Consider the following 15288-nt stretch of genomic DNA (forward strand, 5'->3'; position numbering starts at 1 on the left):
GGCAGGTTTCTAGACCGGGCACCCCCTTCCCAATGCTGCAACATTGACCGTTTCCCTGTACTTAGAATAGGACAGTAAACCTACTGACAGAACACTCCCTTATCATAAAAGCCAATGAAGCCTACGTGACTTCTGGCATGTCAATGAAGCATGTTTTTAAACCGTATTTCTTTCTTTTTTTTAATCATGTTTTGATCACTATTAGTTGTGCAGTGTATTAGTGTGACCAATACAACATTTGATTAGATTTAATGTAAAAATTTAACTTGAAACACCATAAGGGACCAGGGATCGGACCCTGGAATCCCTAGCTATGGCATCTCTGAGCGGGTCGGCTGCCAAGTGATGCTGCATTGGCCACAGTTTGAAAGGAGGTTGTGGCTGACTTTGCTTGTATTGGAGGGGAGTCAGAAGAAAATGTAAAAATAAATAAATAAATAAAAATTAAAAGTGAAATATTCACTCTGCTTCATCCGATCACCCGTACTTTTCGCAAAGCGGCCTGGTTTGTTTTTACAAACAGAACGAAAATGTAGGCCTGGTTTCACTGATAACTTTATTACTGAAAGATTATCTCCTCAGCTTGTAACAACAGTAAACCAAATGCAGCTCATGGCGAAAGTCCTAAAGACGAAGCTAGACGCTGTCGGATGCAGAGACAAGGCTTGAGGTCAAAATTGGTAAATTGGTAAACTGCAGTGCTGTTGCAGTGTGGGGTTCTTCAGCAAAAACACATACAGTAGAATTTGGAAGGTTGAACAAAGCCCGTGGCACTGGCTCACAGTAAGGATTTCTGCTGTTCTCCACTTACCTCACACTTGTGTAAAAATCATATAAAAAGGCAGTCATAAAAAGATACCTCCTTATAAGTAGAAACTACAACTGAGTAAAGCTTTTACTGCAAGTGTTCTGTAATCTACAATATTCAGGCTGTACGTCCCTCCCCTCCAATCTACAAGACCTTTTTGGAAGTCTCAGCTAAAATGTCCTATAATCTGAGTTTACCACCAGGCTAATAGCAGTAAACTACACTGAGCACATTACAAATATTGTTGGTTAATTCCAGCTATGCCTTAGAATCCGGTCTCATAAAATCTCTGAAGTTCACTCTAAATATTTCACATTCTTTAAAAGAAAAGCACATTAAAGAAAAAAAATAATCTACAGCTTAATATTATATGCAATATGCAAAGGCTTAAATGTTGCTTTGGGCAACTTTGTGTGATTCTGTCCCCCTGAGCTCCCCTCTGTTCCACAGAAGTCCCAGGGAAAACAGAACAGCACTTTAAATTAAAGAAGGTAGAAAAAAAAAAGAAAGCGGGGGAAGACAATGACATCATGAAGCTGTTTCACTGGAGAAAGGAAAAGCCAGCGCTCCTCCGTTCCTCACTCTTCAGCCAAAGCCTCTGCACAGGGACTCCATTCGTTTGTCTCAGGGTCATACACCTCCATGGTGTTCAGAAAGTCATTTCCATCAAAGCCCCCGACAGCACACACCACCCCGTTCAGCACCGCCACACCTGCGTTGCTACGTGCAGTTGTCATGCTTCCTAGCATCCTCCACTCGTTCCTGGCTGGGTCGTACACCTCGACGCAGCTCAGAGCGTGGGAGCCGTCAAACCCTCCAACAACAAACAGCTTTCCTGTAAACGAACACAACACTTCAGTTAGCATTTTTATTAGTTTATTAAACTTTGCTCCTTTTAGGCCTTCGAATGTTGTCCCCAGAGCCTGAATACGCTTTTCGAACAAAAGTATTGGGACACGTGCTCATTCATTGTTTCTTTTGAGATTGGGGGTATTAAAAAGAGTTGATCCTGCTTTTATTGGAGTAACTGTCTCCAAGAAAGCTTTCTACTAGATTTTGGATCAGCATTACTGTGAGGATTTGATTGCATTTAGTGACAAGAATGTTAGTGATGTTGGTCAGGATGCTGATCACCACCCCAGCGGAGCCAAATCTCCCCAACTCATCCTAAAAGTATTGGATTGAACACCATCCATCATTCAATTATTCCATCCTCAATGCTAGAGGGCTTTATACCCTATGGCATTAGGAATGACGCCAGTAGGTTCATATTTATCTGCTCCAGAGAGTCCTATTCTATTGGCAGTACTTTTCTACATGGACTATATAAGTTGTGCGAGTGCATTTGCACATCTGTCTCAACAATGCGTGCAACTTTAAGTAGCAAAATGCATTTATTAGAAGGGACATCCACAAACATTTGGACATATAGTGTGCATTAGCCGTGTAGCTCCAGAGCAAAACTGAAGTTAATTTCAGACCCCAAACACCATGTCTGGCCAACTACACTTGGGGTCATTTTTCACCAAACTATCTTTTAAATCTTCACAGAATCCAGGTCTTCCAAAAGCAGCTACAGTCTGTCTGGTACATACACCAACTGCATCCTCCTAATTAGCACTTTAAACAAATGAAAACTCACTGATCAATCATTTAAAACAAAAGTATATACAGCTGTCTGCTCACCCTCATGCACAGCCACCCCAGCTCCCCTCCGGGCCACGTTCATGGGAGCGACAAGAGTCCAGGTGTTGTTCTCGGGGTTATAGCGTTCCACAGAGTTCAGACAGTTCCACGATTCGGCGCCACCAATCACATACACAAAGCCATCCAGCTCACACACAGCAGCCTGATGCCTCCCTGAGAACAGGAGAGAGAGAGAGAGAGAGAGAGAGAGAGAGAGAGAGAGAGAGAGAGAGGGAGTGAGAGAGAGAGAGAGAGAGAGAGAGAGAGAGTGCATTTAGAATATGGAATATAAACACACATGAATAAATAAATTACAGAATTTACTATATGGACAAAAATATTGGGACGCCTGCTCATTCACTGTTTCTTCCTTTATCATGCTTTTGTTGGAGTAACTGTCCCTACTATACCCCTCTAGCCCACACCTGGCATTGGGCAGCATGGTGCCAATAGGTTCATGGTTATCTGCTCCAGAGAGTCCTATTCTATTGGCAGTACTTCTTCTCTACAGGGACAAGACAAGCTGTGTGTGCATTTGCAGATCTGTGTCAGCAATGGGTGCAACTTATAGTAGCTAAATGCATTTATTAGAAGGGATGTCCACAAACATCTGGACATGTAGTGTGCAAGCATGAAAAATAATAATTATGCCGAAGTGAAAAATTCTAATTCTTCATTGCAGGAGTCTGTTTTTCTGCTTAATTTCTAACCATAACAGGAGTAAGTGGTTAATGATGCACTGCGCTGTTAATGTTGAAGAATTAATAAATTACACATGTTGTACTTGTTTTTAGCTCATTTCCAAATTTTAGCCAAGAGTTTATTTCAGCACATCATGTTTAGCAGTATAAGACTGTCTGGACACCCTACTGCTTTAGAGTCCAGTTGTACTAGCTTTCACCATTCTGATTAAAAGACCTACTGATGTTGAGAGAAGCACAGCTGGTCCAGGTTTTGGTCACCGGGTCAAAAGAGTCGCAATTCTTCAGGCCCTTCTGACCACACGGATCAGACCCTCCAACCACGAACAATCTGTTGTGCAAAGAGCACACACCTGCAATGCACACAGATATACACACACACACAGCACATTACCGGTTAATTCTATTTAGGATCCACAGCATTGCACACCATGTTTACATAACACTAAGGTTAAAATATTGCACAATACGGTGCTTAATAAACACCGATCAGCTGCAGGTTTCATTACTAACAGTGTAATTAGACTGGGTTAATTAGATGAAGAGCAGCAGATGTGGAGTATAAATCACTGTATCCACTACAGGAGAGGATCTGAACAGTAGAATCGTTCGTTACCAATGTTTTTAGTCTGTGATTACATGTATTGTGATAAATATTGTGTACTGCAAAAAAAGTCTTTAAATATCGTGATACAGTATTTTTGCCATATCGCCCAGCCCTAGTTGAGATTAAGCTGCAACAGTGTAGTTTAACAGTCCATTATAGTAAATTAATAACAATAATACATTATTTGATATTTCAAGTACTTTTTAAAACTTAAAGAAACTACTTAATGATAAAAAAGCTAAAACAAATGGTTACAGATTGTTTAAGTAAACCTCAGATGGTGTGTAAACCTACCTGCATTGCAGCGGTTAGTTCTGAGCTCAGGAACTCTGGACCACTCGTCAGCCCGTGGGTCATACATCTCCCCACAGCTCAGCTCATCTGAGTGACCATTAGAGCCACCCATTACATACAGCTGGCCCTAAAAAGTGCAGAATGACTGCATTTAGCCACTCGGAAAACATGCACACACGGCCACCCGATTATTATCATCAGACTCAGCAGAGAGACACCAGGCCTCACCATCAGGACTGCCATCTGGAAACGGGCACGAGGGGTTCTCATCGGAGCAATGAAAGTCCAGCAGTCCTTCTTAGGGTCATAACACTCAACAGTCCTCAAACACTCCTCCCTGTTGTAGCCACCTGTTAGTGGAGGAAAGGTTTAGTTTGGCGGACGGATCTGTAGATCTCCTATGGTATTTATACTAAAACCCAAATGTGAGGAAAAACCTCATGTAAACACAGAATTGCTTAAGACAATCACTCTGGAGTCTGGACTCTATCCAGTCACAACAAAAACAACTACAACTACAGCACGTCTACCTGCAGCGATGAGCTTTCCGTCCAGTTCGGCGGTACCCAGTCCAGAACGGGCGTAGTGCATGGGTCTCAGCAGCCTGTCAGTGAGCTCGCTAGGTGAGGCCTCCAGACTGCGGCTCTTCTGCAGGCAGGGCGTGGTGGAGGGAGAGCTGTGGGGGCTGCTGCGGCCATGCAAAGAAATCACACACAACACACCCCGCAGGACTGCCAGGCACAGATACGTACTATCTGAAACACAGGACAAGTAGATAATTGCTTGTTAATATTACAGTGCGTGTGTGTGTGTGTGTGTGTGTGTATAAATATTATAACTAACATCACTCCAAAAATACTGGATGGAGCATCACCGTCATTTCAGAGAACACAGTTCTTCCACTGCTCCACAGCTCAATGCTGAGGGGCTTTATACTCCTCTAGCCCACACCTGGCAATAGGCAGCATTGTGCCAATAGGCTCATGTTGATCTGCTCCAGAGAGTCCTAAACTAATAGCAGTACTTCTCTACAGGGCCTAGGCAAGCTGTGTGTGTGTGTATTTCCACATCCGTGTCAGCAATAGGTGGTACTTGGGTGTGTCCACAAACATTTCATGTGTCCACAAACATTTGGACATACAGTTTATGTGTCATTACTGACTCAGTAGGTGCAAGATCATCTGTTTGGAATATTGTGGATGCTTGTAACCGCTTTGGAAAATCAGAAAGGAATGAAGGAAGTCAGACTCACTGTTGGTTTTCTCAGAGGCGATGTATTTCCACTCATGTTTGTTGGGCTGGCCGTTTGGGCTAGAGGAGGAGGGGGAGGCTGCATTCGTCTGTTTCTGCACATTTTCACGAAGGGCTTTCTTCTGCAAAACCAAAAGCGGACAGTTACAAACCACTACCGCCTGAACAGACTTCTCCCTAATCAGGAACCTCTAATAGATCTAGAGGGCCTACTGCATTCTCCATGCCCTACAGTAACCATGTTTCTGGTTACAAGTGGCTAATAAAGGAGGAAGAAAATGCTAACCTCCACCCTTGCAGCTTGGCAGCACCATGTGTGTAATAGGAGGAGAGCAAAACAAGTGGGTGGAAACTGGCCATGACTAAATTGGGGTGGGGTGTCTAATAAAAGTGACTAAGTGATGTCTAATGAAAGTGAGGAAAGGGAGAAACTACTCCACATGTCCACACAACTCTAGGGTTTGCCATAGATGGCAACACTATGTAAAAAGTACACTCTGTTTATTATGGTCCTTATAGAGTATTGCATGTAGATCATATATACAGTATGCATATGTTAATTATACATACATTATGTCTATATTATTATTATTACTATTATTATTATTGTCAACATAACCTGTCAATATGTCTGGCTCTAAATTTCTGAAATCTTCATAAATGACCATTTGTAAATGACCATGCTCACAAAGTTTGCACCTGTACAAACTGGATATGGTCATCCTCAGAGCCTGAGACTTCAGCCTCCTCCACCACTCCACCATCATGCAGTTTGTGATCTGCTGAGTAGTAGAGTGTTTGCACCTGAAACAACACAGTAACAAAACTCTATGTGGTCATTTCCTTTCACAAAACAAGGCTTTAGTCCAGTCTATTAAGGCAGAGAAGTCAGCAGTCAGTGCACACACCCTCATGAGGTATATAAACAACATGATATGAAATATATATATACTGGTACGTGCTTCTGTGAAGATGAAAAAAGTATTTTTTTCAGATAAAATATCAATAAATATAAATATAATTATTGTCTTTAACATTTTCCTTTTCCCCAATTAGAGTAGCTTTTATAGACCTACATAGAACAGCAGACCTACAGTATGCTTAAAACAACAACAGGAGAGACAAAGCAATTGCAAAAAACATGGAGTTAACAACAGGAAGCTTCACATTGCTGGAAGTTGTAGGTAAGGATGTTTATACTGACCTCATCCATCAGTTTCTCCAGCGGGTCTCCACTCTCCCAGAGGTTGCGCTGGACCCAGCTTATCACCTTAGAGTACAGCTTTCCATTACTCGGCAGGTTCAGGTTCTCTTCCAGCATCACCTCCAACTAGCAAACGCCACAAGGACACAGTTTAAGAACTCGTCACCTCTTCACATTTAACTCTTCTGTTAAGAGTATATTGACACGGGACAGTCGTGAAGGTTAGAGAAGCAGACTTTAGACCAGATGGTTGCTGGGACAGGACCCACAGGACATGACTGAAGGGCCCTGGTGTTTACTGCACGTTTGGGTTAAATGTGGGGACAAATGTCAATGTGTGCAGCACAAATGGCGATTTAGTGGTTCCACTTCTTTCTTTGTTTCATTGTCGACCACATATGCTCACCTGGCTGGAGCTAGATGCACCAATTACCATGATGCAATTTGCATAAGGCTAAGCAAGCGTAATCCTGGTTTCAGTCATTAGTAAGGGTTTCATCCAAACATTATGTATATTTTGCTTTATTAAACAAAAGAAAGAATTGACGGACATGTCAAGTATTGAATGCAAGTAGGAGCTGCTGCTGACATTATGAAGCCATAATGTTTTTGATGTCGCTGCACTTTTACGATGTTAAATGCAGTGAAACAAACCGTGAGGAGAAGCTACACAACATTTTTATATTTAGACAGTGGATGGAAACCTGACTATTGTTTAATTAAACAGACAAAAGCACCTCTTCACACAAGGAATGGCTATGACTTTGCCACTGTGGATGTGAGTAGACGTAAATATTACCGTGATAATACACAATATGCTTTTCTTAGCATATTAAGGATTTGGCCAGTGCTTGAAGAGCCCTGATAAATTGCACATTTCATTACACACAGTGTAATTAGTCTGATTGTATGAAGTGCAGCACATTTTAAATATTAGTATTTGGATGATATTTTTTAAGTCTGTCACTACTGATGCATTTTGTCTGCAAACACGTCTATCGTGAAATATCATGCATCGTGAAAATGTCTTTAAATATTGTGATCTAATATTTTGACCATATCGCCCAGCCCTAAGCAGAGGCCCAGTATAGAAACTCTGTCTCTTAATATAACTGGTCCATTAGAAATCGTCTGCAAACTCACCTTAAGTCGAGGAAGTTTGAGGAAGTCGTCTTTCTCAGAGATATCCAGCAGATGTTCCTGGATGTAGCCATCAATCTTCCCCAACAGTCGTCCGTCGTTCATGCTGCTGGCAAAATGACGGTATGCAATGGCACTCTGGCAGTCCATCTTTGACAACAGGTAATCTCCACAGATCTGGATAAAAGGAGGGAAGAGAACAGAGAAAGCAGGTTCAGGTTAAGGGAGAAAGCTGCAGGGGCTCCTTACAATGATACCAAACACTCTCCCCTATTCAGGTTTAACAATGGTGTCACACTCACCTGTTTGACTCTTTCCATTTTTAGCTTTTTCGCCGCCGAGTAGACATCCCGCACAAGATCTCTTTCAGCTTTGAGTCTGTAAAAGGACAAAGCAAGGCAATTTCTTTTAAATCACCCTTGAGCTTTCATGGCAAGTTCACTAGATATGTCTCACAAGACAAAAATAAGATTTACACTCCAAAGGATCAGGGACCTTAATTTTTGAACACTAAACCAAATTATAACAAATACTTATAAATACATGTAAATTAGGGCTGCAAAATATAGCATTTTAGCATCTTCATCATAATGTGGGTATGCCCAATTCCATGTAAGGCAAGTTTAATGTAATAATATTTAATATGAATTAATAATATTTAATAAGAACTTTTTCGCTGTGCAATGCAAAAGGAAAATTCATAGTTCTCAATTTTCACAATATATCTACCAGAGATGGAACATCTCTGCCTAATACTCTAATTACTCTTTTTACTTAAATTTTCGGTACGTAGATACATGTATTATTCATATTGTGACATGCTGGATCATCCAGCAAATCTGATATTCCTGTATATTTTTAATATTGATATACATTTATTGCAGAAAAAGAACTGCTGCAATGTAATTTCCCCCAATATCATGCAGCCTTAATGTAAATAAATGTAATGAGAGTGTGCACATGAAATCCCAATTTAATTCTGTGGCTATTTTCAGACATAAAATTTTGTTTTAAAAAGTTTTTGTCTGTTTGCCACTATAAACAGCTAGATGAATTCGTCAAATCATCCAATAATTTTAATAATAATATCAAAAACCTCTTTAATCAGCAATTTACATAACATACTGTGCACGTATTAAGACTCACTGTGCAGTATAGGCGAAGTTAAGCAGGATTTCTACAGCTTCTGGGTTCAGGTCATCAAACTTCACCAGAGAAACACCCCCCTGAGGCTCCGCTTCACTGTTAAACACCTCAAACAGGTAAGGACTGCAGCAGGCCAGGACTGCACGGTGGGCCATTAGCTCATGACCACAAACCTAAACAATAACAAACAACCACAAGTAGGTGGTGAATCTTACAAGAGTTACCAGTTTGATGGATATGCCTACTGTTGTCAGCATATCGGTCACTTTATCGGAAACACCAAACATACAGGTTCATTAAGTCTGTATGAAGCTAATGACTATTAAATTAATTGAGCTTCTGCTCATCAATGGAAAGGGACCACCATACGACCATGACTGCCCAGATACTATTTGAGTGGTAGACCACTTTCAGCTCTGGGACTGATATGGTAAGACATGGTATTGTGTGTGTCGCTGGTACGAGCGTATAAGGAACAGTGGTGTTATTGCCACTTTAATAGATAGCCCACTTATTTTTGATGCATAGGTTGCGACTGCATGGATATTGTGGGGGGTGGACCAACTGCGTCACCTCATGAAATGGGCATGGCTGTGAGATGGGCCGGAAATCAGCGGGGTAAAAAAACAAAAACAGTAGAAGAGATAAGCACACTGTCATCTCACACAGGGTTGTATTTTGTAATCCACACGGAAAGAGTTGTCTAATATCTCCTGTTTTGAAACTGCAATAATCAGCGCTTCCTCCATACTGACTCAGACATACAGAGCAGAGACATACAGCATGCAGCATAGGTCACACAGCCAGAACCGCAGTGCTACTGGTCGAGGACACAAATGAACTTTGTCCAAATTTATTTGCCCGGTCCCTGTGAATCTCACTGAAATGCAAGAAAATCAGCAGACAGAAACCCAGTGTGACCATAGCTTTAGCAACCCTGCTGTGCCGGATACACCTGCATAGTGTAACTTCCACTGTTCCACAGTAGTGCCATTCACCTGCAGCCTGACGTCACAGAATTGGCCGCTCTTCCGCAGGGCGTTCATCTTCGCCACAGTGGAGTCCAGAAAGCTCTCATCTTCAAAAACCAAACAGCCGTTGGGAATCATTCTGAAGGCTCTGTAATGGACAAGTACAAGCAGTGTGAGATAACCATACTAGACAACTACACAATCCACAAATACACAACATCTGAGAGTTTTGGGAGTGTCCGATTACCCACCAAGTAATGACTGAAGTCTAAGTGGTCTAGTCTCTTGCGAAGGCACGGAAAAGGTGGCGCTAGTGGTCCAAAGGCAACGTCAGCACCAGCACTTCAACTCCGTAGGTTAAAGAACACAGCCTTTAGAGTTTTGATTATGTAAGATGACCTGAAAATAAAACAAGAAGCATGCTGAAAATACATCGGTCTTCAAGTAATACGCACACTTATACATATACAATGCAATGATGTTATCATAACAGGTTTCTGAGAATGTTGTGGAGATTAGAACACAAATACTAACCAACTGCATGTTTTTGTTTTATGACAAATAGAACATAATAAGGCAGTTTTGATCATTTATATGTTTACAAATGTGGTCCAGTGGTACTTTTTCACCTGTTCCAACGTGAAGCTTGGAAAAACTCAATATTGTGAATATAATACTATTTATCATTAACACGTATTCAGGTATCGTGACACAAAAAGACCCAGCCTTACTTATAAGCCACGTCCGTACAGTCCTGTGAAAAAAGACCCCATGAAAATCATGAGGGCCCTATTTTAGCCATCTATTGACAAGTTGTTGATTTAGGGCGTCTTAGTGCGTCTTTGCTATGGTAACGACGGGGAAAGTTCACCTTGCGCGGCTTAAAACGCACAAAAGTCATGTACTAAGTCTCTTAATTAATTATGGGTGTGTTTATTTTGGGCGCAATCAGCATGACGCTCCCCATTCTCTTTGAGAGCCAGGTGCGGTCTGACTTTGGCGGATTGCTATTTCAAAAGGCTGCACGCACCGGTGTTGACAATTCACTGCTGAGATAGCAACGGACGTCTGACTGTAGACGAACGGACGTCTGTCTAGACTGTTTTCAGTCAGTGGAGCTCCTGCTGTGTTTTCCTCTGCTGAGATACACAGCAATACTCCAGAAACTGACCTGAACACCCCTCATTTCCAGACCACTGCGCCCATCAGCGTAGAGATATTCGTTTAAACGCTGTAGGCCGTTGGACTGAACTTGCTAGGACGTCCTGACCTGGCCGTGTTGGTCCGCTGTTCCACTTGTAAATGAAATGAGTACAGTGAAACGGACGATTTCTAAATGTGAGATTTCTGCATCCATCTTTCTGAAGGCCTCAGAGAGCTCTTCAGATCTGGCCATTTGTCACGGCAAGCTTTCTTAAATTGTTAGCAGCTAATTTTTCGAATACTTTTCCCATATGTGACTGGCTCTTCCCTTTCCACTTCACATTGTACTGTGGGATAATAGTACCCGTAGGTTTTCAAGGGGTCTCCTAATTTAGCTTTTCGGTCGAATGACTAATGTTCTCGTTACTTTTAGTCTTAACCGTTATTAGAAGAGTAACAGTAAGCGTGAAAAAACGGATTTGCTCACTGCGGCATCCCAGACAGCGCTCAGTCCATTCACTAATTACAGGTACTGAAGCTGAACGCCAACGTCACTAGTCTACTATCAGCACACGACTGGAGGCGTGAGGATCCAGGTCAATTGGTTTATGGATTTAACCCAGAGGACAGCATTAACTGGACCTCTACCTGGAACGCTCCATCATTACACAGCTCGAACATCCCAGGAAATGTAATAAAGGAATATAATTAAGGAGGAATCCCACAAATTTTCAGTCATCCAAACTTCTGTATAGTGATAATTAAAATAATTTAGATTGGGGGTTGGTGTGAAATGGTGAAATGGAGACGCCAACCTTCTTTAATTCAGCTTTTAGATGCATTAGACTTAGAATAATTCTGTAAGGTTCATGTATTAACAGTTCAATAATGTAGATTTTCTTTATGAAATTAATATTTTATTGTATCGTTTTCATTAAATGTTCTGTATTGTATGAATGCAGATAACCTACAACTATAGCAAATATACAAATATATACAAATATAGCCATTTTATTTACTATCCAAACCCACCAGTCAACCTACAGGTGTTCAGATATGTTATTTGAATGCTGATGGTTTAAATAGCAGAAATTCTGGTGAAAATAAGAGTTTTAGTTGGGGACTGTTTTACCTCGTAACGTTTTGCATGCTTCCCTCCACCATTTAAACCTTAAAAAACACAGTTTTCAGAAGGTTTAACCTAAAAATATCATAAAACAAGGTACCAGGTACCAGACAGCACGTCTACAGTCCTTTAGTGTAATACCTTTCCATTAGGAATTTCTAGAGGCACTCAAATCTTCAATTCACGCCTCTAAAGCACTCCTAACGACATGTATTTATCTACACACTGCAGAAACTAATTAGCCCCATTCCTTTTAACTGTCCACTAGTTTTACACCCATTTAAATCTACTGTAAATCACAATGAGCCGAATAAACAAAGATACGGTGATCTACATGCTGAAAGGGCCGATCTAGCACATTGTGTGCAGTGCATTGTTACTGTAATGCTGGCCTTGGCAATACTGATATTACAGAATATGCAATATGCAAATACAGAATCATCCTAACCAATCAGCGCTGTGACTGCCCAGACCAATCACAGCTCTGGGTGAGCATTTGTGGGGTATGCCAACATGTATGCATGCAAACCTGTAAGTCAATTAATTAAGTCTAAGAGAAAGCTGGCCAATATTTAACCACATCAAATAAAAAATAAGAATTTGCCCTTATTGATTATTATTGCTCATACACTCATTCAGTCAGGCCAGGTTTCTCACTTGGATCTGATTAGTCTAAAGGTGTCCATACACTTTTGGACAACTCTATAATATTTATAATTATATATAATATATAATATATAATATATTTATATTATATCTAGTCAGGTGTACAGGCATTTTCTTTATTTGTGTGTGCACCTGTTAGTAACCCTGTCTGATATGTCTGTATCTGTGTGATATGGGAATAATAATAATAATAATAATATTAGTGATAATAATAATAATAATGTTAATAAAATAAATAAATATAATTAAAAACACCTTATCTTGCCTGTCTAATAAATTATAAATTATCTGTCAGCACATTTGTAATATATTGAAGAATTATTTAATATCTAATGATATTAATATTGGCCTAATACCCCCCTAAAATCACTAAACCCGGCTGAGCTACACACACAGACGGTCACTCAGCACGTCTAACATTTAACAGACATCTTACCGGGTATCTCTGACTCTCTGAGGCGGCAGACATGATTTAATAATCCCAGAAATGCGATAGAAACTCAAAATTCACAGAAACCGGCAGACCAACACCCTCTCCCCGACCCCAGCCTCCAACAGCTCTGCGCGCCAGCTGAACAGCAGCCCGCGTTTATCGACGCAGAGCCGGGAAGGGGAGGAGCTTGGGGCGTGTCCCAATATGTATCTAGCCACTAGCGCGCTGCACACTACAGACTTTAGCTAGAAGTAGACAGTGAAAAGGGACGGAGCCGAGCCAAGTAGCTAGCAAGCTTGCTAGTAAAGCGTTTGGGATGATGTTATCCTACAATATAGAAGTTAGCTAGATTCTGTGGAAAAGCGTTTTTTATTAATAATATATTATTAATAAAGTGTTTCAGAAGATTTAAATGAGTGTTTTCTGTTTTTATTTTTAAATATAGCAGGGTTGTATTATTTTTATATATGGCATAGAACATGTCTTCTCAGCTGTATTTCATTAAAACAAATGTAGAATAAAAATTATAACGTCATTGCAGCAAAACTGTGCAGATTGGAACACAGCCTGATTTATTTCTAGGGTACTTGGAAAGGGCGCACTCAAATACAGTCCAGATAGATAGATGGACGGATAGTTAGATTCTGTGGAAAAGTAAACGCTGCACACCATGGTTTTTCATCAATAATATATTATTAATAAAGTGCTTTAGAAGATTTAAATGAGTGTTTTCTGTTTTTATTTTTTTTATCTTATTTGCTATGGTATGCTAGCTAGAGAATATTGCTTTACGTATAGTCTCATCTTGTTTGTTTACATACTAGATATATAGTAGACAGACATAGTGACAATAATATATTGGCATAGAAAATGTATTTTCAGCTATATTTCATAAGACAAAAATGTAGAATGTCATTACAACACAACTGTGCAGATTGGAACGCAGCCCTGATTTATTTCTAGGGTACTCAGAAAGGGCGCACACACATATAGTCAAGATAGATAGATAGATGGATAGACAGATACTATAGAAACAAGTAGACATGACTCTAATTCAGATGCAGATACACATACTAATACAATAATTAAATAATAAAATTTATTTATTTAATATAATATTATATTTTAAGCTTAACTGCAGGCTAATGCATTCAGCTAAACTGAGAAATCCTGCTTGACAAATAAATAATAGGCATTGATGTTTGCTATGGAGCGGCTTAGTGAATGCCAGGATGGTACTAGGTGGCTCCTGGGCAATTGCCATGGTACTCTTTTGCCCCCTCATTCACTCCTAAGGAAAACAATCTGTACATCCAGGCAGTACACAAGCTCGAATCACACAGTAAGACCAAACAATCTGTTGTAGGTTGGAAGGGTGGCAATTTCTTAACAACTTTGGTGCAAATTGCTTTGCTTGCAAACTATAATGATTAAGTGTCTCAACAAAGTCTGATACAGTATATACAGTCATTAAAGTCATGTATGCCTGGAGCAATGGTGGTTATGTAATACTTTTACTCATATAAGCATGTTATTCTATACTAAACCCTCCAGCCTATATGAACAATGCACAAGCCACGCTGCCTCTGTTGGTCCATTCATGCAGGACAGATGAGTCCTGGCAGTGTGTACACAAATATTTCAGCCAAGGAATGTATGGGTTTACTAGCAGCCAGGCCGTGACTCACTCTGAGGGTTGTTTCGCTATCTGGAATGTGCTGTTGGAAGACTTTTTATACTTTTATGGTCTCTCTCATGCTCGCCGTCCGGTCATTCAAGCCAAAACATGAGATTTCAGAACAACAGCATGGCAACGCTGGCACTGAATAACACTGAAGGAAGTGGTTTAGGAAGGAAGGGCGATGCCCTGCTGAGGTTTATATTTTAACTAGTGTTCAGTGAATTAATAACAGATGAGTAATGAAGGACAGATATCAGTTCTAGATGTGTTTATTTATTTCATTTCATTTATGGCATTTAGCTGACGCTCTTATCCAGAGCGACTTACAATGTTACTCGTATTACAGAGGAGTCTTGTTCCCAAGGACCCATATTGGTGTAGCGCAGCATAGTCACCCAGACCTGGAATTGAACCCCAGTCTCGCAGGCAGC

The 15288-nt window shown here is 40.6% G+C and overlaps 1 protein-coding gene across 1 annotated transcript; it reads right to left on the reverse strand.

Moving 5' to 3' along the window:
• Positions 1-547: 547 nt before the first annotated feature.
• ivns1abpb (influenza virus NS1A binding protein b) lies at positions 548-13318 on the reverse strand. Its single transcript, XM_072690953.1, has 15 exons — positions 13180-13318; positions 10060-10207; positions 9836-9956; positions 8838-9010; positions 7994-8069; positions 7695-7868; positions 6552-6677; positions 6047-6151; positions 5349-5469; positions 4627-4851; positions 4325-4446; positions 4097-4223; positions 3417-3548; positions 2495-2668; positions 548-1643 (listed from the first exon to the last, which is right to left on the reverse strand). Exons 3-15 carry the CDS (start codon positions 9944-9946, stop codon positions 1387-1389), a joined length of 1923 nt encoding a protein of 640 aa, XP_072547054.1. The 5' UTR covers positions 9947-9956; positions 10060-10207; positions 13180-13318; the 3' UTR covers positions 548-1386.
• Between the last annotated feature and the right edge of the window lie 1970 nt (positions 13319-15288).

The sequence above is a fragment of the Salminus brasiliensis genome, chromosome 11 (assembly GCF_030463535.1).
Source record: "Salminus brasiliensis chromosome 11, fSalBra1.hap2, whole genome shotgun sequence".
Classification (NCBI taxonomy): domain Eukaryota; kingdom Metazoa; phylum Chordata; class Actinopteri; order Characiformes; family Bryconidae; genus Salminus; species Salminus brasiliensis.